The sequence below is a fragment of the Oncorhynchus tshawytscha genome, linkage group LG33 (assembly GCF_018296145.1).
Source record: "Oncorhynchus tshawytscha isolate Ot180627B linkage group LG33, Otsh_v2.0, whole genome shotgun sequence".
Lineage (NCBI taxonomy): Eukaryota > Metazoa > Chordata > Actinopteri > Salmoniformes > Salmonidae > Oncorhynchus > Oncorhynchus tshawytscha.
In genome coordinates this window covers 25841781-25865905 of record NC_056461.1, presented here as the reverse complement: position 1 = coordinate 25865905, position 24125 = coordinate 25841781, and the positions used below count along the sequence as shown (strand labels likewise).

The window sequence follows — 24125 nt, the reverse complement described above, 5'->3', positions numbered from 1 at the left end:
CCAGGTCCAGGGATCTGATCCCAGTGGCTATGTTCCCCCTCAGGAGACTGAAAAGATTTGGCATGGGTCCTCAGATCCTCAGGTTCTACAGATGCACCATCGAGAGCATCCTGACGGGTTGCATCACTGCCTGGTATGGCAACTGCTCGGCCTCCGACTGCAAGGCACTACAGAGGGTAGTGTGAACAGCCCAGTACATCACTGGGCCAAGCTTCCTGCCATCCAGGACCTCTATACCAGGCGGTGTCAGAGGAAGGCCCTAAAAATTGTCAGACTCCAGCCACCCTAGTCATAGACTGTGCTCTCTGCTACTGCACGGCAAGCGGTACCGGAGCGCCAAGAGGGTTCTAAACAGCTTCTACCCTGAGCCATAAGACTCTTGAACATCTAGTCAAATGGCTACCCAGACTATTTGCAGTGCCCTCTCACCCCCTCTTTACACCACTGCTACGCTCTGTTGTCATCTATGCATTGTCCCTTCAATAACTCTACCGACATGTACATACTACCTCAAATAACCGATGTCCCCGCGCATTGACTCTGTATCGGTTCCCCCCTGTATATAGTCACGCTTTTGTTATTTCGCTGCTGCTCTTTAATTACTTGTTACTTTTATCTCTAATTCTTATCTGTATTTTCTAAAAACTGCATTGCTGGTTAGGTGCTCGTAAGTAAGCAAGCATTTCACTGCGCATGTGACTAATAAAATTTGATTTGATGTTCCGGGACCATTTCACCCTGTCACCCAACAAACTGGTACTGTGTGAGGTCCTTAAGTACAACCGCTTGCCTGCAGGTACTTGTAAAAAGAAAAATTACTGCAAGAGATCACTTTTCTACATCAGTTGACAGAGACCAACTGGTTTTGGTCAAGATAAACAGCAGCCTGTAGGCTTTGACTGTCTAATATTTCCCTGTCAATCAAACTAACCCTACAGTATGCCTATTCTCTCCTATACAGAGTGTAACATACTTTCAGGCTGTAAGAAGGTGAAGGACTATACCCCCTAGTTTTGAATGGAGTAGGAGTACACTCTACTAGGGATGGATGGTCACCCTTATGGCTGGCCCCAAAATGAATTCCCAGGTCCCCAAGGTGACTGACTCTATTGTATTATACCATGTGTCCTTGTTCATTTCATAATGTGAGGGTCTTGTGCACTCGGAAAAGCACTACATATATTAAATCTACCTCCATCTATAAGTCCATATACAATCTTAATGTTATTAAATCGGCCTTTGAATTTGGTTCCATTTAACTCTCTCTCTTTCTCTTTCAGGTCCACACTACTGTGGGGTTGGTGCAGACAATATCTATGGCAGGGACATTGTGGAGTGTCACTACAAGGCATGTCTCTATTCTGGGCTCAGAATCTGTGGCACCAATGTTGAGGTCATGCCGACTCAGTAAACTTAGACTTTTTTTTCTCCAATGCTGTATAACAAGTCTTTCAGGATGGTTTTAAAGGGGAACTGGAACGGCGCGGGCTGCCACACTGAAGTTAGCACCAAGGAGATAAGTGAAGAAGGGTGGCTGCAGTGAGTATTACTGTAAAAACATTATTGCACTGTCAGGTTCTGTAAGGCTGTATAACTATGAGATTTGGTCCAATACCTAACCCCTCCCCTCTTCAAACAGACATATTGAGCAGGCCATTGAGAAGCTGAGCAAGCAACACGCCGAGCACATCCGTGTGTATGACCCTTGCGGAGGCCAGGACAATATCAGATGCCTCACAGGATTCCATGAAACCTCCATCACCCGCGACTTCTATGCCAGGGTGGCCAACCGCGGGGCCAGCATCTGGATCCCACGCTAGGTGGGCCAGGAGGAGAAGGGCTACATTGAAGACTGTCGGCCCTCCGCCAGCTGTCACCCTTATGCCATGATGGCATCACAAGCACCTGCCTGCTCGGGTGGAGGAGGAAGAGGAGAGTACATGAGAGAGTGACCAGACTCATACAGTATGGTACTGTAGCTGCTGGTTCGGGGAAACCGGCCCGCTACATGATTGTAGGATTATATTGTAGCCAAAGCAATCTGTAGTGTATTTTTTGTTTTGCTGACTTTGAAGAGTCATTACTTGAAGGTAGGTTGAATGTTTATGGTCAATTATAGTTTTACATCTTTCAGATTACAGCTGGTCCAATTGGCATATTATTCAGTTTGTCTGAAATTGAGATTAAATAAAGAGGTGCAGAATTGAATGAGCCGCATGTTCTTTAAAATGACCACTAGGTGGAATCATGATGCAAGTTTTGATTGTCACCCCTCATACTGGACGTGAATGACAATAAAATGAATAGCACGATAAACTCACATTTACCTTTGATTGTAAACTATTTGAATATATTGACAACACATGACAACCAGTCAAATTACACTGTAAATGCATTGAATCAGGTTAGCTTATTTATTACCAACATGTCAGCTGTGGTTAAAACAACACACACATCACGTCAAGCCATACTGCATCTCACCCATTGACAAAACTTGAATGGTGATGGAATGGTATTACTTTAGTTTGGCATCATGGATTTCTCATCATCAGGAGTTGAAGTGGGAATTTGGAGGTGGAGGAGCCCTGCTCACTGTCATCTGCCATGTCTCTCCACACTTTCCTATCGTCTTATGTTCACACTCTGGCTCAATAGTAACCCTGGCCTAACCCTAGCCCTAACCTTAGCCCTAACCCTAGCCCTAACCCTAGCCCTAACCTTAGCTTCATGTTCGCACCCTGGCCTAACCCTAACCCTAACCTTAGCTTCATGCCACCCTAACCTAAGCTTCATGTTCGCACCCTGGCCTAACCCTAGCCCTAACCTTAGCTTCATGTTCGCACCCTGGCCTAACCCTAGCCCTAACCTTAGCTTCATGTTCGCACCCTGGCCTAACCTAGCCCTAACCTTAGCTTCATGTTCGCACCCTGGCCTAACCCTAGCCCTAACCTTAGCTTCATGTTCGCACCCTGGCTTAACCCTAGCCCTAACCCTAGCTTCATGTTCACACCCTGGCCTAACCCTAGCCCTAACCCTAGCTTCATGTTCACACCCTGGCTAACCTTAGCTTCACCACCCTAACCCTAGCCCTAACCTTAGCTTCATGTTCGCACCCTGGCTAACCCCCTAACCCCCTAACCCTAGCCCTAACCCTAGCCCTAACCTTAGCCCTAGCCCTAACCCCCTAACCCTAGCCCTAACCTTAGCCCCCTAACCCTAGCCCTAACCCTAGCCCTAACCTGGCTTCATGTTCGCACCCTGGCCCTAACCCTAGCCCTAACCCTAGCCCCCTAACCTTAGCTTCATGTTCGCACCCTGGCCTAACCCTAGCCCTAACCTTAGCTTCATGTTCGCACCCTGGCTTCATGTTCGCACCCTGGCTCAACCCTAGCCATAACCCTTGCTTCATGTTCGCACCCTGGCCTAACCCTAGCCCTAACCTTAGCTTCATGTTCGCACCCTGGCCTAACCCTAGCCCTAACCTTAGCTTCATGTTCGCACCCTAACCCTATGCCCCTAGCCCTAACCTTAGCTTCAGCTGGCCTAACCCTAGCCCTAACCTTAGCTTCATGTTCACACCCTGGCCTAACCCTAGCCCTAACCTTAGCTTCATGTTCGCACCCTGGCCTAACCCTAGCCCTAACCTTAGCTTCATGTTCGCACCCTGGCCTAACCCTAGCCCTAACCCTAGCTTCATGTTCGCACCCTGGCTAACCCTAGCCCTAACCCTTGCCCTAACCTTAGCCCATGTTCGCACCCTGCCTACCCTGCCCTAACCCTAGCCCTAACCTGCTTCATGTTCGCACCCTGGCCCTAACCCTAGCCCTAACCTTAGCTTCATGTTCGCACCCTGGCCTAACCCTAGCCCTAACCTTAGCTTCATGTTCGCACCCTGGCCTAACCCTAACCATGTTCCACCCTAACCCTAGCCTCATGTTCGCACCCTGGCCTAACCCTAGCCCTAACCTTAGCTTCATGTTCGCACCCTGGCCTAACCCTAGCCCTAACCTTAGCTTCATGTTCGCACCCTGGCCTAACCCTAGCCCTAACCTTAGCTTCATGTTCGCACCCTGGCCTAACCCTAGCCCTAACCCTAGCTTCATGTTTGCACCCTGGCCTAACCCTAGCCCTAACCTTAGCTTCATGTTCGCACCCTGGCCTAACCCTAGCCCTAACCTTAGCTTCATGTTCGCACCCTGGCCTAACCCTAGCCCTAACCTTAGCTTCATGTTCGCACCCTGGCTCAACCCTAACCATAACCCTTGCCTTCATGTTCGCACCCTGGCCTAACCCTAGCCCTAACCTTAGCTTCATGTTCGCACCCTGGCCTAACCCTAGCCCTAACCTAGCTTCATGTTCCCTAACCTTTGCTTCATGTTCGCACCCTGGCCTAACCCTAGCCCTAACCTTAGCTTCATGTTCCCCTGGCCTAACCCTAGCCTAACCTTAGCTTCATGTTCGCACCCTGGCCTAACCCTAGCCCTAACCTTAGCTTCATGTTCGCACCCTGGCCTAACCCTAGCCCTAACCTTAGCTTCATGTTCGCACCCTAACCCCTTGCCTCATGTTCGCACCCTGGCCTAACCCTAGCCCTAACCTTAGCTTCATGTTCGCACCCTGGCCTAACCCTAGCCCTAACCTTTGCTTCATGTTCGCACCCTGGCCTAACCCTAGCCCTAACCTTAGCTTCATGTTCGCACCCTGGCCTAACCCTAGCCCTAACCTTAGCTTCATGTTCGCACCCTGGCCTAATCCTAGCCCTAACCCTAGCTTCATGTTCGCACCCTGGCCTAACCCTAGCCCTAACCTTAGCTTCATGTTCGCACCCTGGTCTAACCCTAGCCCTAACCTTAGCTTCATGTTCGCACCCTGGCCTAACCCTAGCCCTAACCTTAGCTTCATGTTCGCACCCTGGCCTAACCCTAGCCCTAACCTTAGCTTCATGTTCGCACCCTGGCCTAACCCTAGCCCTAACATTAGCTTCATGTTCGCACCCTGGCCTAACCCCAGACCCTTTACTCAGTAGTTCGTTGCAGCGATTGCAGCCTCGAGTCTTCTTGGTTATGATGCTATAAGCTTGACACACCTGTATTTGGGGAGTTTCTCCCATTCTTCTCTGCAGATCCTCTCAATTCCTGTCAGGTTGGATGACCAGGCTCAACCCTAACCATAACCCTAGCTTCATGTTCGCAACCTGGCCTAACCCTAGTTTCATGTTCGCACCCTGGCCTAACCCTAGCCCTAACCCTAGCTTCATGTCTGCAACCTGGCTCAACCCTAACCATAACCCTAGCTTCATGTTCGCACACTGGCCTAACCCTAGCTTCATGTTCGCACCCTGGCCTAACCCTAGCCCTAACCCTAGCTTCATGTCTGCACCCTGGCTTAACCCTAACCCTAACCATAACCCTAGCTTCATGTCTGTACCCTGGCTCAACCCTAACCCTAGTCCTAACCATAACCCTAGCCCTAACCATAACCCTAGACCTAACCATAACCCTAGTCCTAACCATAACCCTAGCCCTACCCCAAGCTTCATGTCTACACCCTGGCTCAGCCCTATCCCTAGCCCTAACCCTAGCCCTAACCCTAGCTTCATGTTCGCACCCTGGCTCAACCCTAACCATAACCATAACCCTAGCTTCATGTCTGCACCCTGGCTCAACAGTAACCCTAGCCCTAGCTTCATGTCTGCACCCTGGCTCAACAGTAACCCTAGCCCTAGCTTCATGTCTGAACCCTGGCTCAACAGTAACCCTAGCCCTAGCTTCATGTCTGCACCCTGGCTCAACAGTAACCCTAGCTTCATGTCTGCACCCTGGCTCAACAGTAACATAGCCCTAGCTTCATGTCTGCACCCTGGCTCAACAGTAACCCTAGCCCTAGCTTCATGTCTGCACCCTGGCTCAACCCTAACCATAACCATAACCCTAGCTTCATGTCTGCACCCTGGCTCAACAGTAACCCTAGCCCTAGCTTCATGTCTGCACCCTGGCTCAACAGTAACCCTAGCCCTAGCTTCATGTCTGCACCCTGGCTCAACCCTAACCATAACCATAACCCTACCTTCATGTCTACACCCTGGCTCAGCCCTAACCCTATCCCTAACCCCTAGCCCTAACCATAACCCTAACCCTAGCCCTAACCCTAGCCCTAACCCTAGCTTCATGTCTACACCAGAGCCCTAACCCTAGCCCTAACGCTAGCCCTAACCCTAGCTTCATGTCTGCACCCTAGCCCAAACCCAAGCTTCATGTCTGCACCCTGGCTCAACCCTAACCCTAACTTCATGTCTACAACCTGGCTCAACCCGAACCCTAACCCTAGTTAAAACCCTAACCCTAGCTTCATGTCTACACCCTGGCTCAACCCTAACCCTAACCCTAGCTTCATGTCTACAACCTGGCTCAACCCGAACCCTATCCATAACCCTAACCCTAGCTTCATGTCTACACCTTTGGCTCAACCTCAACCCTAACCATAATAATACCCCTGCCAAGTCTCTTTGGCAAGGAGTGGAATGTTAGCTGAAGATATTGGTACCTTACCCTAGCCATAACCCTAACATATTAATGTAAACGCTATGTATACAGTGCCTTGGAAAGTATTCAGACCCCTTGACTTTTTCCACATTCTGTAAGGTTACAGCCCTATTCTAAAATTGATTACATTATTTTTTTCCCTCACAATACCACATAATGACAAAGCAAAAACTGTTTTTTAGAATGTTTTGCTAATTAAAAAGAAAAGAAGACAGAAATATTACATTTACATAAGTATTCAGACCCTTTACTCAGTAGTTCGTTGCAGCGATTGCAGCCTCGAGTCTTCTTGGTTATGATGCTATAAGCTTGACACACCTGTATTTGGGGAGTTTCTCCCATTCTTCTCTGCAGATCCTCTCAATTCCTGTCAGGTTGGATGAGGAGTGTTGCTGCACAGCTATTTTCAGGTCTCTCCAAAGATGTTAGATCGGGTTCAAGTCCGGGCTCTGGCTGGGCCACTCAAGGACATTCATAGACTTGTCCCGAAGCCACTCCTGCGTTGTCTTGGCTGTGTGCTTAGGGTCGTTGTCCTGTGTGCTTAGGGTCGTTGTCCTTCATTAAGGATCTCTCTACTTTGCTCCATTCATCTTTGCCTTAATCCTGACTAGTCTCCCAGTCCCTGCCGCTGAAGAACATCCCCACAGCATGATGCTGCCACCACCATGCTTCCCCGTAGGGATGGTTTCAGGTTTCCTCCGGACGTGACGCTTGGCATTCAGGACAAAGAGTTCAATCCTGTTTTCATCAGCTCTGTCACAGTGACCAGTGGGGTCAAATCAAATCAAGTTTTATTTGTCACATACACATGGTTAGCAGATGTTAATGCGAGTGTAGCGAAATGCTTGTGCTTCTAGTTCCGACAATGCAGTAATAACCAACAAGTAATCTAACTAACAATTCTAAAACTACTGTCTTATACACACAAGTGTAAGGGGATAAAGAATATGTACATAAAGATATATGAATGAGTGATGGTACAGAGCGGCATAGGCAAGCTACAGTAGATGGTATCGAGTACAGTATATACATATGAGATGAGTATGTAAACAAAGTGGCATAGTTAAAGTGGCTAGTGATACATGTATTACATAAAGATGCAGTAGATGATATAGAGTACAGTATATACGTATACATATGAGATGAATAATGTAGGGTATGTAAACATTTATATTAGGTAGCATTGTTTAAAGTGGCTAGTGATATATTTTACATCATTTCCCATCAATTCCCATTATTAAACTGGCTGGAGTTGAGTCAGTGTGTTGGCAGCAGCCACTCAATGTTAGTGGTGGCTGTTTAACAGTCTGATGGCCTTGAGATAGAAGCTGTTTTTCAGTCTCTCGGTCCCAGCTTTGATCCACCTGTACTGACCTCACCTTCTGGATGATAGCGGGGTGAACAGGCAGTGGCTCGGGTGGTTGTTGTCCTTGATGATCTTTATGGCCTTCCTATAACATCGGGTGGTGTAGGTGTCCTGGAGGGCAGGTAGTTTGCCCCCGGTGATGCGTTGTGCAGACCTCACTACCCTCTGGAGAGCCTTACGGTTGTAGGCGGAGCAGTTGCCGTACCAGGCGGTGATACAGCCCGCCAGGATGCTCTCGATTGTGCATCTGTAGAAGTTTGTGAGTGCTTTTGGTGACAAGCCGAATTTCTTCAGCCTCCTGAGGTTGAAGAGGCGCTGCTGCGCCTTCTTCACGATGCTGTCTGTGTGAGTGGACCAATTCAGTTTGTCTGTGATGTGTATGCCGAGGAACTTAAAACTTGCTACCCTCTCCACTACTGTTCCATCGATGTGGATAGGGGGGTGTTCCCTCTGCTGTTTCCTGAAGTCCACAATCATCTCCTTAGTTTTCACCTCCCTGACCAAGGCCCTTCTCCCCCAATTGCTCAGTTTGGCCGTGCGGCCAGCTCTAGGAAGAGTCTTGGTGGTTCCAAACTTTTTCCATTTAAGAATGGAGGCCACTGCGTTCTTGGGGACCTTCTGTGCCTTGACACAATCATGTCTCAGAGCTCAACAGACAATTACTTCGACCTTGGCTTGGTTTTTGCTCTGACATGCACTGCCAACTGTGGGACCTTATATAGACATGTGTGTGCCTTTCTAAATCATGTCCAATCAATTGAATTTACCACAGGAGGACTCCAATCAAGTTGTAGAAACATCTACATGCACCTGAGCTCAATTTCGAGTCTCATAGCAAAGGGTCTGAATACTTATTTTATTTTTACTAAATGAGCAGAAACGTGTAAAAAGCTGTTTTTGTTTTGTCATTGTGTTGTGTGTAGACTGCTGAGGATTTAAAAAAAATGTTAATCTATTTTAGAATAAGGCTGTAATGTAACAAAATGTGGAAAAAGTCAAGGGGTCTTGAATACCTTCCGAAGGCACTATATGCTGAACATAGCTGAATCTGGGACCAATTTAACAACCGTCATGTATACAATTTGAAGGTTGGTTCAAACTGCCGTTGGTACTACGCTTGTAGTTAAATCCATAACACATCATCAAACAACCCAGCAGTAAATGTCTATAAACTGGTTGCATAATACATGGGTTTACCTGATTTGAACCTAGTAGGTGTCTGGATGAGGATGTTGAGTATAATAGCCTTCTGAGACCAGAAAGTTTATTTTTTAATTTTTTACATAATGTAAGTCTTTAATGTGGAAAATTAACTTATTACCTAAACATGTTATTTATTTTTTATTGTATGTGCAAAATTGTCCTCCGTAGTGGTCATTAGGACATAAATATTAAAACATTAACATTACAGCCAATGGTACAGTAGGTGAAAAAGTTAGTTAGTTGAGGCATCCAGGTGTCCACTACTGAGGGCATTTCTTGATAAGCTCTTATTTATTGTGAAAAAAATATATTACACAGTCCTCATAACTCAATTAACTATTCCTGAGATATTCACTTACTAGAAACAATTTGAATATCAAACTCACAAAAATGTTAATTAATAATTCCATACATTTCCATACACACTTCCATAAAATGTGCTAATTTTGATGGCAGCCATTTAATTAAGAACCAGGAAGATAAAGTTGTCAAGGTCACACCCCCACATGTGATATCAGTGAAAAGCCAAGTGTCAATGGTGGGTGTAGCTGGTGCATGGAAGTCAGGCGCAGGAGAGCAGAGATGAATGGACAAAGCACTTTACTTAGGCAATCATAATACAGAACGCAACCGAGTCACAACACAAATGCCCAAAGAACAAATGAGGCAGCACAAAGTATGAAACCCAAGTACAAAGTACCGGCTGCCACAAATCACGGGTATAAATAAAACCCGCCGCAACCCAGCCCGGAAGCATGCCAACCTTGACAATAAACAATACCCCACACAGACATGGAGGGAACAGAGGGCGAAATACACATGTAAATTAGTAGGAGATGTAAATCAGGTGTGCAGGAAGACAAGACAAAACAAATCGAAAATTAAAGGTGGATTGGCGATGGCTAGAAGACCAGTGACGTCGACCGCCGAACGTCGCCCGAACAAGGATATGAACAGACTTCGGCGGAAGTCGTGACACCAAGAATGTCCTCTCAAAGGGACAACAGGACTTCTACAGTGGTTTGTATGGCATCAGAGGTATGGACCAAGAACTGATGTGTACTAGAGAGGACAAAAATGAATTGCTGGATCTCAGGAGGATATGATGTGTGCTACTGATATCAAGTCCTGATATCTGAATGCCTCTATATGCTGGTGTTACTTCCATCTACGCCTTCAGTTGCCATTTCATGTGGCTATGGACTACTGCTGGAATCACGTTTATATTCATTGATTTATCCTATGCATTTGAAAATGGCTCATAAATTCAGCAATAGAGGTGGAGTGAATGTCAAAGAGGGTAATTTCAGATCCTTCTACAGGCGTTTGAACCTACAGTGAATCAGCAACCTGGAGGCATATACAACATGCTGCTTCAAAATTAAATACTTATTCAGACAAGATGAGAGCCATTTCCATGGATACTGGCAGTAACTTGGCAACTACTGCGTCTGTCTGTTGTCATGGAAGCATCTGTCTCATTGCATGTGATGTACTCTGCTTTTTTAACAGCCCAGTCATTGTCTCTCTCTCTCTCTCTCTGACACACACACAAGCGTGTGTGTGTGTGTGTGTGTGTGTGCAAATGCAATAACTGTATGTTTCACAAGCTTGCACTTCAGTATATCACCATACTACATGCACTAATAAAGCAATAAGCATAGATAAATTACTTACTCAGCTTAAAAGGGGAACAACTAGCTCCTCATTTGGGAACAGAAGTCCCATTACCACTTCAGCTTGGGAGCTCATTCTCTCCAGGACACTTTCATTCTTTTCTCTGAGAGCTATAAACTCTATAGCTATAAACTATCACATTCCTTTGCTCCAGGGGTAGGCAACCATGATCCTGGTGTGCTGCAGTCACTTCATGTTTTTGATTTAAACACTCTGGAAAACCAGGTGTGTTGCATTTTGTCAATCACTGAACTAATCCATTAGCTCAGTTGGTCTGACGTGGTGCCCAGTTGGGACAAAATCCTGCAATATCTACGTCACTCCAGGAACAGGGTTGCCTACCTCTGCTCTGATCAGCCATCCTTTCTGAGCGAGACAAATTGCTGATGTCAGCAGCATGTAGCTAATCTCGATCTGGAGATGGGGAGTGCCCTGCTGTCTACCATTTTCTAGTGAGGTGGGGATGGAGGTGGAGATGGGTGAAGAGAGGGGTAACCCACCATACAGTGTTTGATGCATCCGTCCTGTAATTCAGTGAATGTGTGGTCCAACTCAATCAATGGCTCAATGTCTGCAAAATAGCATGTTTAAGAAATACAGAACATTTCAGAGACCAATGTTGAGTAGTGTAATGTGTACTGTGGTTATTACAGTGTTATTATAGTATCTCCACTGGGAGGTGTACTGTGAATATGCCAAGATGACCTAAACGCAACTGCTTGAATAACATATGTTTACATTATGTGGCTAGTTATGAAAGAGTAGGCTACCAACCTTGAATATTTTTTTTAGAAATATATATTTGTTATTATTAACAACAAGCATAACAAAATACACTTGAATATAATACATATTTATTTATTGACGTCACTGCTCTTGAAAACTTGGTGGAGTGCATGCTGCAGGTGAGATTAGAGAGCCAGAGACGGAAGGGGAAGCGAGACATCCCACTCCCTCATTTTTCTGGTTATATTACAGTCCATGAACTAGCAGACTAGACCCAGCTGCTATCGCATTGGTGCCTATCGGGAGAGCCACCCCCTTAAGCAGACCGAAACTAACCATGTTTTTCAGTGGTAAACGGCCTTAGTAGTACATCTTTATTTATCCACCATCTTCGAGAGAGCTCGGTTCAAATTTCCATAGGCGGCGGTAGACCTGTCCCTCGCGCACCATAATCTGTTTTTTTGTTGTGAGACGCGGAGGGTAGCGAAGACATGGGCAAGCTTCAGGAATTCGATATTACTTTTACCAACAACAAAGTGGTCTACAGCCCTGGCGAATCCATAAGTGGAACTGTGAAAATTACAAGTGGTAGCTCACTGCAATATAAGGGTAAGATTTAATTATTTGTTGATACATTTACCACTGGCTCTCAACGAAGCGCATTAGGATTCGATTTCGGTGGACGAACTGCGGGAGGGGTGGAACTTTTCCGCTCTTTACATGGTTTAAATGAAAGATGCTGTCCTTAATTTCCAAAAATGACATATATGAGTTTTCTATTGTCTATTGTATTTGCCTTTTGTCATGTAACATTGTATTAGTAGTATCCTACATTTATGTTTGGATAGCTATTGTGCATTGGTGCTGGGTAGTGGGCATGCCTGTTCTTGACTGTGACAGCTGCTGATTTCAGATGTTTACAGCAGTTTTGGTAACAGTTACTTTCAGACAGTAGCAACATCCCGTAACATTATCGCATTCTGTTTAGTTCTAGTTTAGTATGACCTGTAGTTTAGTTATCATAGTTGTATATATGTTGCCAGTTATTCGAATATGATGTGGAGAAAAACCACAAGAACAGAAAGTCAACAGGTGTGGCAGTGTAGTGTTTTTTTTTTCAAGGTGTGAATGTCTGATTTTAATCTGGTCAATTCCCACTGGACAGACGACGATTCAACGTCTATTCCACGTTTGTTCAACGTTTAAATTCAATTTAAATGACGTGGAAACAACGTTGATTCACCCAATGTGTGCTCAGTGGATTGTTACTTAAAAAGACAGATCATTTTAGGTTTTGTATAGATTATGTTTTTGAGATGGTAGAAGGTCGAAAATAGGTTAGGTAAGGTGGAGGGCAGCTTGTGAGGTTTCCATGAAGGTACACAAAGCACTCATTGTTTAAATTGTGTGTAGAAGTGATCTTAGATGAGATTCCTGTCAGATAATAGGGGAATGCAATCATAGCCATAGACAACTTCACAATAAGTATATTTCACTTCACATGATATATGACCATTACACAACATCATTAACAGCTCCTTGCTTGCAATAATACAGTATATGGAATTTTCAGACTTTTGAGATGGCAGTCTCATCTCACAGACAAGCCTAGTGTGATGGCAATAATCTATTAGGCAATAAGATTTTGGCCCTTTAAATTGGCAAGTGTGGTTACTTGAAATGCAAACCCTTCCCAGAATCCCCATTAATGTAGTTTGACTAAGGCCAAGTATTTTGCAAGCATCCTTTGTCTGACTTCCACTTCAATCTGTTTGCTTTCTTTATTAAACACCTGCATATGGATCTGATCTAAATTTGAAATAACATGATGTGTGTTATTCAAGTATTGCTATTAAGTTTGAATATCATATATATATTTTTTCTGTCTCAATCATGTCGTGTGACATGGTGAATTTAAGCCAACATTTCTCCGTCTCCTTGACATTCTGAGCCTGATCCACCTTGACATGTATGTATTAGTAGATTAAGACCGTCCCATATTTGCAGACCTGTGACACATCGCATCAAGACAGGTAGTGGCGCGTACTGTGATACGTTACACTGGGAGGTCATATTGGCACCGGGCCGGCCGATCACATATCCCTATGGTGACTGATGAGACTAGTAGGTGTGAGCTCCGAAGACGGAGACACTTGGGGGGTAGTGTTAGTGGGTAGGTGTTGTCATCAGCCTAACACCAACACCCTCATAGAATCCGGCAGTTGTCAGTAGATAGTCTGTAACTTGCCTACCACATTCTCTGTTTAAGTAATACACTCACAGCATTCACATTAGACTTCTAGTGTGAAACCTGTGATCAGACCATGTTATCATCCCCCAATGTGATATATGGCACGTCCTTAGGTTAAGAGATTCTGGACCCATTTCAGGCTCTTTCTCAGGCATGACATCACCCTTTACTGTAAATGCCCGTCTATGTGATCAATGACATCATCCTTTTAGATGCAATGGCTCCCCTATTTGATTGATGACATCATTATCCATTAAATGCCTTGACTCTAAATCTAATTAACGACAGAATATTTTAAATGCCCTGGCTATAACCAGATAAATTGTCTTGATTTCTTTCCAGTAGTAATGCCAGCCATGTTTTTTTAGACTGTGATTGGTGAAACATTAATACCAGACAAATAGGGTCCAGGAGTACTCTGTATTCCTATCACAGGCTGTACCCTCTCCCAATACTCTCACTATCTATCTCAAAACACCAGACATATAAACCTGTTTATAGAAAATCTATGTAGATTAGTGAGAACAGAAAATACATCATGTTTTCTGTGTCCACCCCTAATGTTCAGATTCAAATTCAGAATGCCATTGTTCAAATGTATCCCATCTTCTCTTGATATGGTTGCTGCTGCCTCATTCCAAACCGATGGTGATATATACCATACTTTCCTGTGTGACAAATGTCAGCACTCTTGTCTTCTCTCCCACAGAGGTTTGTTCCTCAAGCTTCACTGCCGATTGCCTGAGGGCCACTTCCACCCCGCAGAGAGAAAGGAGGGGAAATTGGTTGAAATTGATCTCTGTCTCCTAGCCACACCATTGTCCGTGAGCTACCTAGTGCCTACACAATCAACCTAGTCTCTCCTCTCGTTTAGTCAGTCTGCATGAAGTCTGTAAGGCCCCAGGAGACAATGGGTCCTCAAGAGCTTTTTAAAATCATTCTGCTGATGTGTAGCCATGTCTATTTGGCTCTAGAGCCAGCCCTAGCAAGCCCTGAATCATGTTGAGGAACTGCATCAGACACTGCATTAACACCAGGTTATTGTATTTCATTCTGTCATCGTCACTATATGCAACAGGACTGCTGTGAGGATATTTTAGTAAAGGAGATCAATCGGGTGTGTCGTTTCTGTGGATAAATATGTGCTTTTGTGTGTATACACTATCTGGCACTACAGGACATACTATTACGTGTATGCTATCCATTACATGGATGTCTTCATTATGTGAGCTTTATGGACTGGCTCAATACCTGCCTTGCATCTGCATTGTGGTCTGAGTGAGGTGTATACAGTTACCCAGTGTTGTACAGCAACAAATAGAATAGCAAGAACAGTGGTGTGGTGCAGCCTATGGTGTGTCTGTATGTAGAGACGGACCTTGAATGATGAGGGAGATTCACTGGCCCACTGTATTATTGATGAAGACTAGACCATTAGTCTCTTTCCATTGATTATCTAGCAGAGGAAGACAAACACAAGGGACGGCAGCATTGGGCCAGTAACCGAAAGGTTGCTAGATCAAATCCCCGAGCTGGCAAGGTAAAAAAAACTGTCATTCTGCCCCTGAGCAAGGCAGTTAACCCACTGTTCCCCAGGCGCTGTGTATGTTGATTATGGCAGCCCCTCACATAAAGGCTAGCTCATGTAGGCATAGGTAGACCAAGGTGTTCTGTTTTTCTTTGGTTACTTAGCATTCATTCAGTGGCAGGGGAACCCACAGAGTCAATAATAAGACTGTGACCGTCCCTTTATAGATCTGACGTGGTGGCTGTGAGAATCATGGTGTCTATTACATGTATGTTCACTGTACTGCTCTGTGTTGACTGGCTGTCTGTCTTTCCTGGAGCTTCCCCTGGGTGAGCAGCATGGTGGGCCCCAGTCTGAATATGTGACCCGATTCAGGAAACTAGGCGTAGGTCGCAAGTCACGACTTCACAGGAGAGCAGTTTCAATGTAAAAACAATTTTTATCGAAATGTGTTTTTTTTTTGTCGGCAGAAATGCCTTCTGGAACATGTGAACTTTCATGTGCCTTAATAACAAACTTGTATGCCATCTGTAAATATGAATAAAATTGTTCAATTATGAGCCTTGTTGGTTAAGCCACATAAAAAGATAGCAACCTTCCACCTAGTCATGATTGGCTGAGATAATGAGTGGGCTGGACACGCCGAGAGATGAGTTCGGATTGGTCTGCCATATAGAAGGCTTTTGTCTATTTTAGCTGGTCAGTCTGTGTTGTAATTCTGTCGAACGCTGATTTTTTAAAATGTAGCTGCATAATGTTTGCTCTCCACTTTCTGGAGGATCGAGTCTTGAAATCAGTGGAATTAGAGTACGATAGCTAAAGAGATGGCGAAAACACTTGTTTCCGGATTACGTCTTAAAACTAAAACCATTTGTGGCATAGATTCATGACAGGGAGACGCGTCCACCATGTATGTAAGATAGTCTAGCTAGCTACATTTTCAGATAATACACGTTTAACATTTTTACAAAGTGGTTTCATTTCAAGCTAAAGTGTATTGTTAGCTACTGTTAGCTGGCTAGCTCCCTAGCTAACGTTAGGTGGCTGGCTCGTTAGCTAACGTGATGTGATGTGTGTGATCTTACATGTTGTTTGCCTAGCTACGTTCCTTGTTTACCTAGGTAGCTAGCTACAACACCCATTGAATATGGCCGGTGTCAGTAAAAGTCGGCAAAAAAGCATAATGAAATTGTTGCCAGCAGAGCCGTTTAGGCTGTTTTCATGTTATCCAGAGGTAAACAAATTATCGGCCAGAGCATTAACGAGATGTGTGGGGCTAAAGCTTAAGAGGGTGTGAACGATGCTAAATGGGTGTAGACAAAGAAGAGCTCTCTCACCGAAACACTAAAATGCCATTTTCTCAAAAGTGAGTTGACAAGTTTATCAACTTTTAAAGCAGAATTACTTTCCCATTGTTCTTCAAATGCAATGTACGATATACCATTTTGTAGCTCTGAGTCTCTACTTTTATCCAATGTAAAAAACAGAAATTCAAATATTGCTACATAAGACTGAATCCAGGTGGTGAGTCACATATAGACATCTGATACAGTAAGGTAACCCCACTGTATTGATACTGCTGGTTTCATCAGGCTTTGGGAAGCTTGTGGTCAGGATGTATATAATTGACTCACACATTTGATGTCCATCTGACTGTCACTGGAAGTGTCCAATTATGAGGCTGGTAGGAAATGAAACTAACATTTCAGGTGAAAACGCCACATCAGTCTGATGAAGTCCCATCAAAGGGCTCTTTGAGAGTTATACGTAAGGGGAGGCTGGTTTTTCCCAACCTGACATTTCAGGTGAAAACGCTATCTGATAAATCATATCTAAGCCAAGGGGGAGGTAGTGGTTGGTGGCTGTTAGGGATGCCATGAAACAATATTGTATAAATATTTTTTTTACCCTTGGTAAGTAGTCCAGTCAAAGTCTGATGATTGGGCCTTTTGCCACCTGAGTCTGATACATCTAGGTTAATCACCAACAACCTTCCCTCCACACTACTTCAGGGCTATGATGATATCATGATTTAGTCAAACCCCTCAATCTAGACAGACCAGGGAGAAACTGAGACTCTGGCTCTGTGGGTAAGGCTTTCTTTGTGACTCACTACAATTTGCAGCCAGGAAGGCAGGGAGTGTGTGCTGAACTGGGGGAGACGGAAGAGTCATCAAGGTTCATGCTGGTTGGTGGTTTCCCAGGTCACTAGGGAATGAACCATAAAAGTTCAAACTGATAGTAATCACAAAACCTTGCACAGTCACACCATCCAAATGACATGCGTTTGAAAGCCTTGTGTTTTGTAGGCCTAGCAAGGCAAACTGAAACATGCTAGTCAGTCATGGAAACAGCACATGACAGGAGAAAGTAAAGAGTGTCTTTAGTGTTGTGGCATGAGGGCAGTTGTTCCCGTTACAGTTCATGAGTGTTGGGTTACAGTAAATGTTTGTCTGTTTCTGTTTTCTGCAAGCGCAGGCATCATCCATTATCAGCCAGCCACAAACAAACAGGATGAATAGGTCCAGGTCTAATTTTCCCACCTTGCTCTTTACAGTCTGCTTAGGCTTGTAAAGTTAAACCAAACATGCATTACTGGCCACTTCAAAAGAACAACAGACTAGATGCTAGTATCAACCATCCATACTGGGTCTGAAAACCTGTTTCGTTTCTGGTTTCTCTTTATTGGCCTAGTTGCAAGAGGTTATCCTTTTCTGGCCTGCGTACCCCAACTCCCTCATAAACCCCTAATCTATCAGTATCCCTTGGTGGAATCCCACCCCTTCCTCACCTCACACATCTCCCCCACTCTTTTTTTCTAAGTTAACAGGACTTAGTTCCCTTATTGTATTGTAATATTGTAATATCTGCATGGCTAGTGTACTTGGCTCCACTGGAGACATTGGTTTTAGTAGACTTCCTTTCCGCTTGTCTCTTCTGCAATGATCTGTAAAGGTGTAAGCAACAAGTTCATTCTCATCATTTGACTGGCTTTAACTTGTTCAATCGTTACAGATCCATGAAGTCAGAGGAAAGTATGTACTGGAGACTGCCAAAATAAAGCAAACACCAACATAAAGTGTCTTAATAGGGCATTGGTAGAGTTGGGACGATATGGACAAAAATCCATTGCAATAAATTGCCTAAATTAATGTGATAACGATAAATAGAAAGATAATTCATGTGCAATAAAAAAATATGATCCTTTAAACTACTACTACTAGTTTGATTGTTGTAGCCATCAATTGTCCCATTAACAGTCACCCATTTTAGCAAACATATTTAATTTCAAACTTCACATTCCTCTAGTAAATATCGTTGTAATGAACGATATGTGACCGACGGCCTTGATTTTGGTCTTATGTGTTTATTTTTTAAATTCTACCCCCTTTTTTTCTCCCCAATATCCAATTGTTAGTAGCTACCATCTTGTCTCATCTCTACAACTCCCGTACGGGCTCGGGAGAGACGAAGGTTGAAAGTCATGCGTCCTCCAATACACAACACAACCAAGCCGCACTGCTTCTTAACACAGCGCGCATCCAACCCGGAAGCCAGCCGCACCAATGTGTCGGAGGAAACACCGTGCACCTGGCAACCTTGGTTGGCGCGCACTGCGGCCGGCCTGCCACAGGAGTCGCTGGTGCGTGATGAGACAAGGATATCCCTACCGGCCAAGCCCTCCCTAACCCGGACGACGCTATGTCAATTGTGAGTCGCCCCACGGACCTCCCGGTCGCGGCCGTTTTATGTTTGATGAAAGGAGAGACACTTGCCCTTAGTTTGAAAATGTAATCCGGAGACAGGTGTTTTCTCCATCTCCTTAGCTATCAAACTCTAACTCCTCTGATTTCAAAACTTGGTCCTCCAGAAAGTGGAGAGCAACACTTATGCAGTTCTACTAAGCAATGTATTTTTTTTAAAGCTGCGTTAGACAGGATTACCTACACATATTAACCAGCTCAAATAGACAGAAGCTTGCTATATGGCAGACCAGCCTGAACTAATTTCTCCAGCCCACTCATTATCTCAGCCAATCATGGCTAGCAGGAATGTTGCTGGCTTTTTATGTGGCTAAACCAACCAGGCTCGTAATTTAACAATTTTATTTGTATTTACAGATGGTAGAGATGGAAACTCGAGTCCGAGACTCGGTCTTGAGTTGCACTTAAGTCGCAAAATGACTTGCGACTTGACTTAGACTCGTGATCAGTTGCCTTGAGACTTGACTTGGATTCTAGATGAGAGACTTGTGAACAATGTAAGTCAGTACTGGGATAAGTTTTTGTTGTACATTCTGTCAGATAACATGGAACACGTCTGTAGCCACGAAGTGTTTTGAAAGGCTGGTCATGGCTCACATCAACACCCAGAAACCCTAGACCCACTCCAATTTGCATACCGCCCCAACAGATCCACAGATGATGCAATCAATATTGCACTCGACACTGCCTTTTCCCACCTGAACAAAAGGAACACCTATGTGAGAATGCTATTCATTGACTGTAGCACAACGTTCAACACCATAGTGCCCTCAAAGCTCATCAATAAGCTAAGGACCCTGGACTAAACACCTCCATCTGCAACTGGATCCTTGACTTCCTGATGGGCCGCCCCCAGGTGGTAAGGGTAAGTAACAACACATCTGCCACGCTGATCCTCAACACAGGGGCCCCTCAGAGGTTCGTGCTCAGTCCCCTGCTGTATTCCCTGTTCACTCATGACTGCACGGCCAGGTACGACTCCAACACCATCATTAAATTTGCTGATGACACAACAGTAGTAGGCCTGATCACCGACAACAACGAGACAGCCTATAGAGAGGAGGTCAGCGACCTGGCCGTGTGGTGCCAGGACAACAACCTCTCCCTCAATGTGATCAAGACAAAGGAGATGATTGTGGACTACAGGAAAAAGAGGACCGAGCACGCCCCCATTCTCATCGACAGGGCTGCAGTGGAGCAGGTTAAGAGCTTCACGTTCCTTGGTGTCCATGTAACCAACAAACTAACATGGTCCAAGCTGACCAAGACAGTCATGAAGAGGGCACGACAAAACCTATTCCCCTCAGGAGACTGAAAAAGATTTGGCATGGGTCCTCAGATCCTCAAAAGGTTCTGCAGCTGCACCATCGAGAGCATCCTGACTGGTTGCATCACTGCCTGGTATGGCAACTGCTCAGCCTCCGACCACAAGGCACTACAGAGGGTAGTGCGAACGGCCCAGTACATCACTGGGGCCAAGCTTCCTGCCATCCAGGACCCCTGTACCAGGCCGTGGAAGGAGGCCCTAAAAATTGTCAGACTCCAGCCACCCTAGTCATCGACGGCAAGCGGTACCGGAGAGCCAAGTCTAGGTCCAAGAGGCTTCTGAACAACTTCTACCCCCAAGCCATAAGACTCCTGAACATCTAGTCAAATGGCTACCTGGACTATTTGCATTGTCCCCTCCCCCCCTTTACACCACTGCTACTCTCTGTTGTCATCTATGCACAGTCACTTTAATAACTCTACCTACATGTACATACTACCTCAACTGACCAGTGTCCCTGCACATTGACTCTGTACTGGTACCCCCCTGTATATAGTCTCGCTATTGTTATTTTACTGCTGCTCTTTAATTACTTGTTACTTTTATCTCTTATTCTTGTCCATATTTTAAACTGCATTGTTGGTTTTGGGCTCGTAAGTAAGCATTTCACTGTAAGGTGTACACCTGTTGTATTCGGCGCATGTGACTAATACAATTTGATTTCATTTGAACAGGCGGCATTGTAACACAAAGTAGTTTAATCCAGAGGGCTGAAAAGTGTTCTAGAATGTCAAAAAATATGCAGACAAGAACGTATCGATTTCAAGTGTTGGCTGTGCCTGCCACCAGTGCCCCAGTGGAGAGAGTGTTTAGTCATGGAGGCCTCATCATGCGCCCTCATCGTGCCAGGCTCAGTGCAAAAACGCTGACAAACTTGATCTTTCTGAAATGTAAACTGTCTGCAACAGAAATGTTCTCCGTCTTAGGGCACAGGATGTAATTTGCTACTTGTATTTCTGTTAAATGTCATGGTCAGTAAGTATATTTTAGTATATTTTTTTATAATCAAATCAAATGTATTTGTCACATACACATGGTTAGCAGATGTTAATGCGAGTGTAGCGAAATGCTTGTGCTTCTAGTTCCAACAATGCAGTAATAACCAACGAGTAATCTAACCTAACAATTCCACAACTACTACCTTATACACACAAGTGTAAAGGGATAAAGAATATGTACATAAAGATATATGAATGAGTGATGGTACAGAACGGCATAGGCAAGATGCAGTAGATGGTATTGAGTACAGTATATACATATGAGATGAGTAAAGTGGCATAGTTTAAAGTGGCTAGTGATACATGTATTACATAAAGATGCAGTAGATGATAAGAGTACAGTATATACATATACATATGAGATGAATAATGTAGGGTATGTAAACATTATATTCAGTAGCCACAAAATGAGTGACAAAACATTACCAAACCTGGCCAGATAAGATCAAGTCATCAGTCTCAAGTCAAAGTCGAGTCCCAAGTCTTAAAGCTCCAAGTCAAGTCTCAAGTTAAATTATTTTCTGTCGAGTCTCAAGTCATCAAGTTTGTGACTCGAGTCAGCCTCGAGTCCGTGTCATGTGACTCGAGTCCATAACTCTGCTCTATACCATCATGATACTCGTTACCAAAACGATACCACGGCAAAAAAAGAAGGCGTATTAGCCAAAGTCAGAGAATGGCACTTGATTCAGACAGATCTTTTGAGTTCATTATTACATTTGAAATGTTAATTTTTTTAATGAATTAATCAATTATACAATCATACAATCAATTTGACATATATTTTTTTACCAATCTAACTACATAACATAAGGGTAATAATTTATTTGAATTGTAAATCTCGAGTCTATTAATGAACTAGGTAAATCAAGATGTAGCCTAGGCTTATTCACAATACAGGTGAATGCATATTCAATAGGAGTGCGTGCATTGAGTTATTGAGCTTGTTTTGGTTGATTTCATGAGGCTACAGAGGAAAAACAGTCTGTTCCCTTCCATTTGGGACTTATTTTATTGTACTGATCAACAGTTTTTCCATAGAAGAATCAACCCTTTATTTTATGGAAGTGTGCACTGTTTCTATACGTTATTCTCACGCACAGAAGATGATATTGAGAGATGTGAGGCAGGGGAGATGAAGAAAATGAATAATGTTTTTGGTGACAATCAACTTTGAAATCAGCAATATTTTGCATTATCACGGTTTTGTACTATGGTAGTGAATTGATGTTGTAAGCTAGCATGAAAAGTTGACCTACAAAGCTTGAAGCTACCAGTATCTTCTTGCATTGTAAAGTGTTCTAGCCTGTAATGCTAATGGGCATTGTTGTGCGAACAGTAATTAAAAGTTTTTTAAAAATGTACATGCCTTGTAGCATTATTCAAGTGTGTTAACTTCTATGCAACATAAGGGACGATACAGCCCAGACTCCCAAGGGAGTGCAGTGTCTCCTCAGGACAGGCTACAGCTAGCAATGAGTAAGTGGAGCAGGCATGGAGCAGGCACGGTGATAGACAGACTTGATCCTCTCTCAAATCAGCACACAACGCTAGACACATTTGACAGAAGTAACAAAAGTAGCAAAAATTATTCTACTGAACCGTTTCTCACAAAGTTTCGCTATACTGTGCAACACTAGTATGGTCGATGCGGCAAATTTTCGGTTTATCGTCCCAGCTCTAGGCGTTGGGCCAGCACGAGCAGCCAGAACAGCTTCAATGCGCTTAGGCATATATTCTACAAGTGCCTGGATCTCTATTCGAGGGATGTGACACCATTCTTCCACAAGATGGTGGTGGAAAATGCTGTCGTAGGTGTCGCTCAAGAATCTCCCATAGGAGTTCCATTGGGTTGAGATCTTGTGACTGAGACACATATATACACACACACTCTTTTAACCCTCCATGCTCTTTTGAGATCCCTCTTTCAAAGTCACTGAGATTTCTTCTTCTATCCATGGTAGCCAAAATAATGGGCAAGTGTTTCCTTTATTTTGGCAGTTACCTGTAACTAGTCTAGAGATCAAACCCTTCCTGGGTGGAGATGGATGAGTCACCTACCACTTGTACATTGTGTAAGAGACAGAAACATTGGTTTCCTGCTTAGAGATACAGATTACATTTTGATTGTCATTATCTACACACCAAGTGGATTTTCCAGTTAGCGTGTGCTGTTCTCTGTTGTTAACTTGACATAATGTGTCAGGCACTTAGCCTGGTGTTGTATTGTTTAAGGCTGTATGAGCTCACAAAACTATCTGGTTTCCTGTAACCCTCATGATAACAAGGATCCAAACATTGATCAAGCCTTGGAATGATTGTCTTGAAAGGCCAGGGTTCACCCATCCTTGGAGACAGAGGCCCTTGTAGACAAAAGGGATGGGAGAGGTTGTATTGGGGGTGGTGGGGAGCTGGAAGATTGTCTGGAATGTCACACATTCCACAGTTAACAGAACCACTCTCTACTGCTGGACACAGAATGGGTGGTTTGATGGATCTGAGCTGACTACACAACACACAAGACCACACTGTACACTGAGTGTATAATAGCCACTATCACTTGAGACAGGTAAGCAAGCCAGCAGCTGTCGTGTGTGTGTGTGTGTGTGAAGGTAATGTGTTGGTTACCATGACACCAACTCTGATCAATGGCCACTGGAGAGAGGAGGTTTCTACCTTCCCCCCTCACTTCTCCACCTGTGATAGCCCTCCCCTCTCCTCTCAAAACAAAGGCTCCTCTTGC

The 24125-nt window shown here is 44.3% G+C and overlaps 1 protein-coding gene and 1 pseudogene across 1 annotated transcript in view; both read left to right on the top strand.

Annotated features, from left to right (window-relative positions):
* Nucleotides 1-809: 809 nt before the first annotated feature.
* On the top strand, nucleotides 810-2219 carry LOC112230573 (annotated as a pseudogene).
* Nucleotides 2220-11948: 9729 nt separating this feature from the next.
* arrdc1b (arrestin domain containing 1b) overlaps nucleotides 11949-24125 on the top strand; it is a 53473-nt gene continuing 41296 nt past the window's right edge. Inside the window, exon 1 of the mRNA XM_024397539.2 lies at nucleotides 11949-12123. Within this exon, the coding sequence (XP_024253307.1) occupies nucleotides 12006-12123 (118 nt within the window). The 5' untranslated portion in view covers nucleotides 11949-12005. The remainder of the gene's footprint in view (nucleotides 12124-24125) is intronic.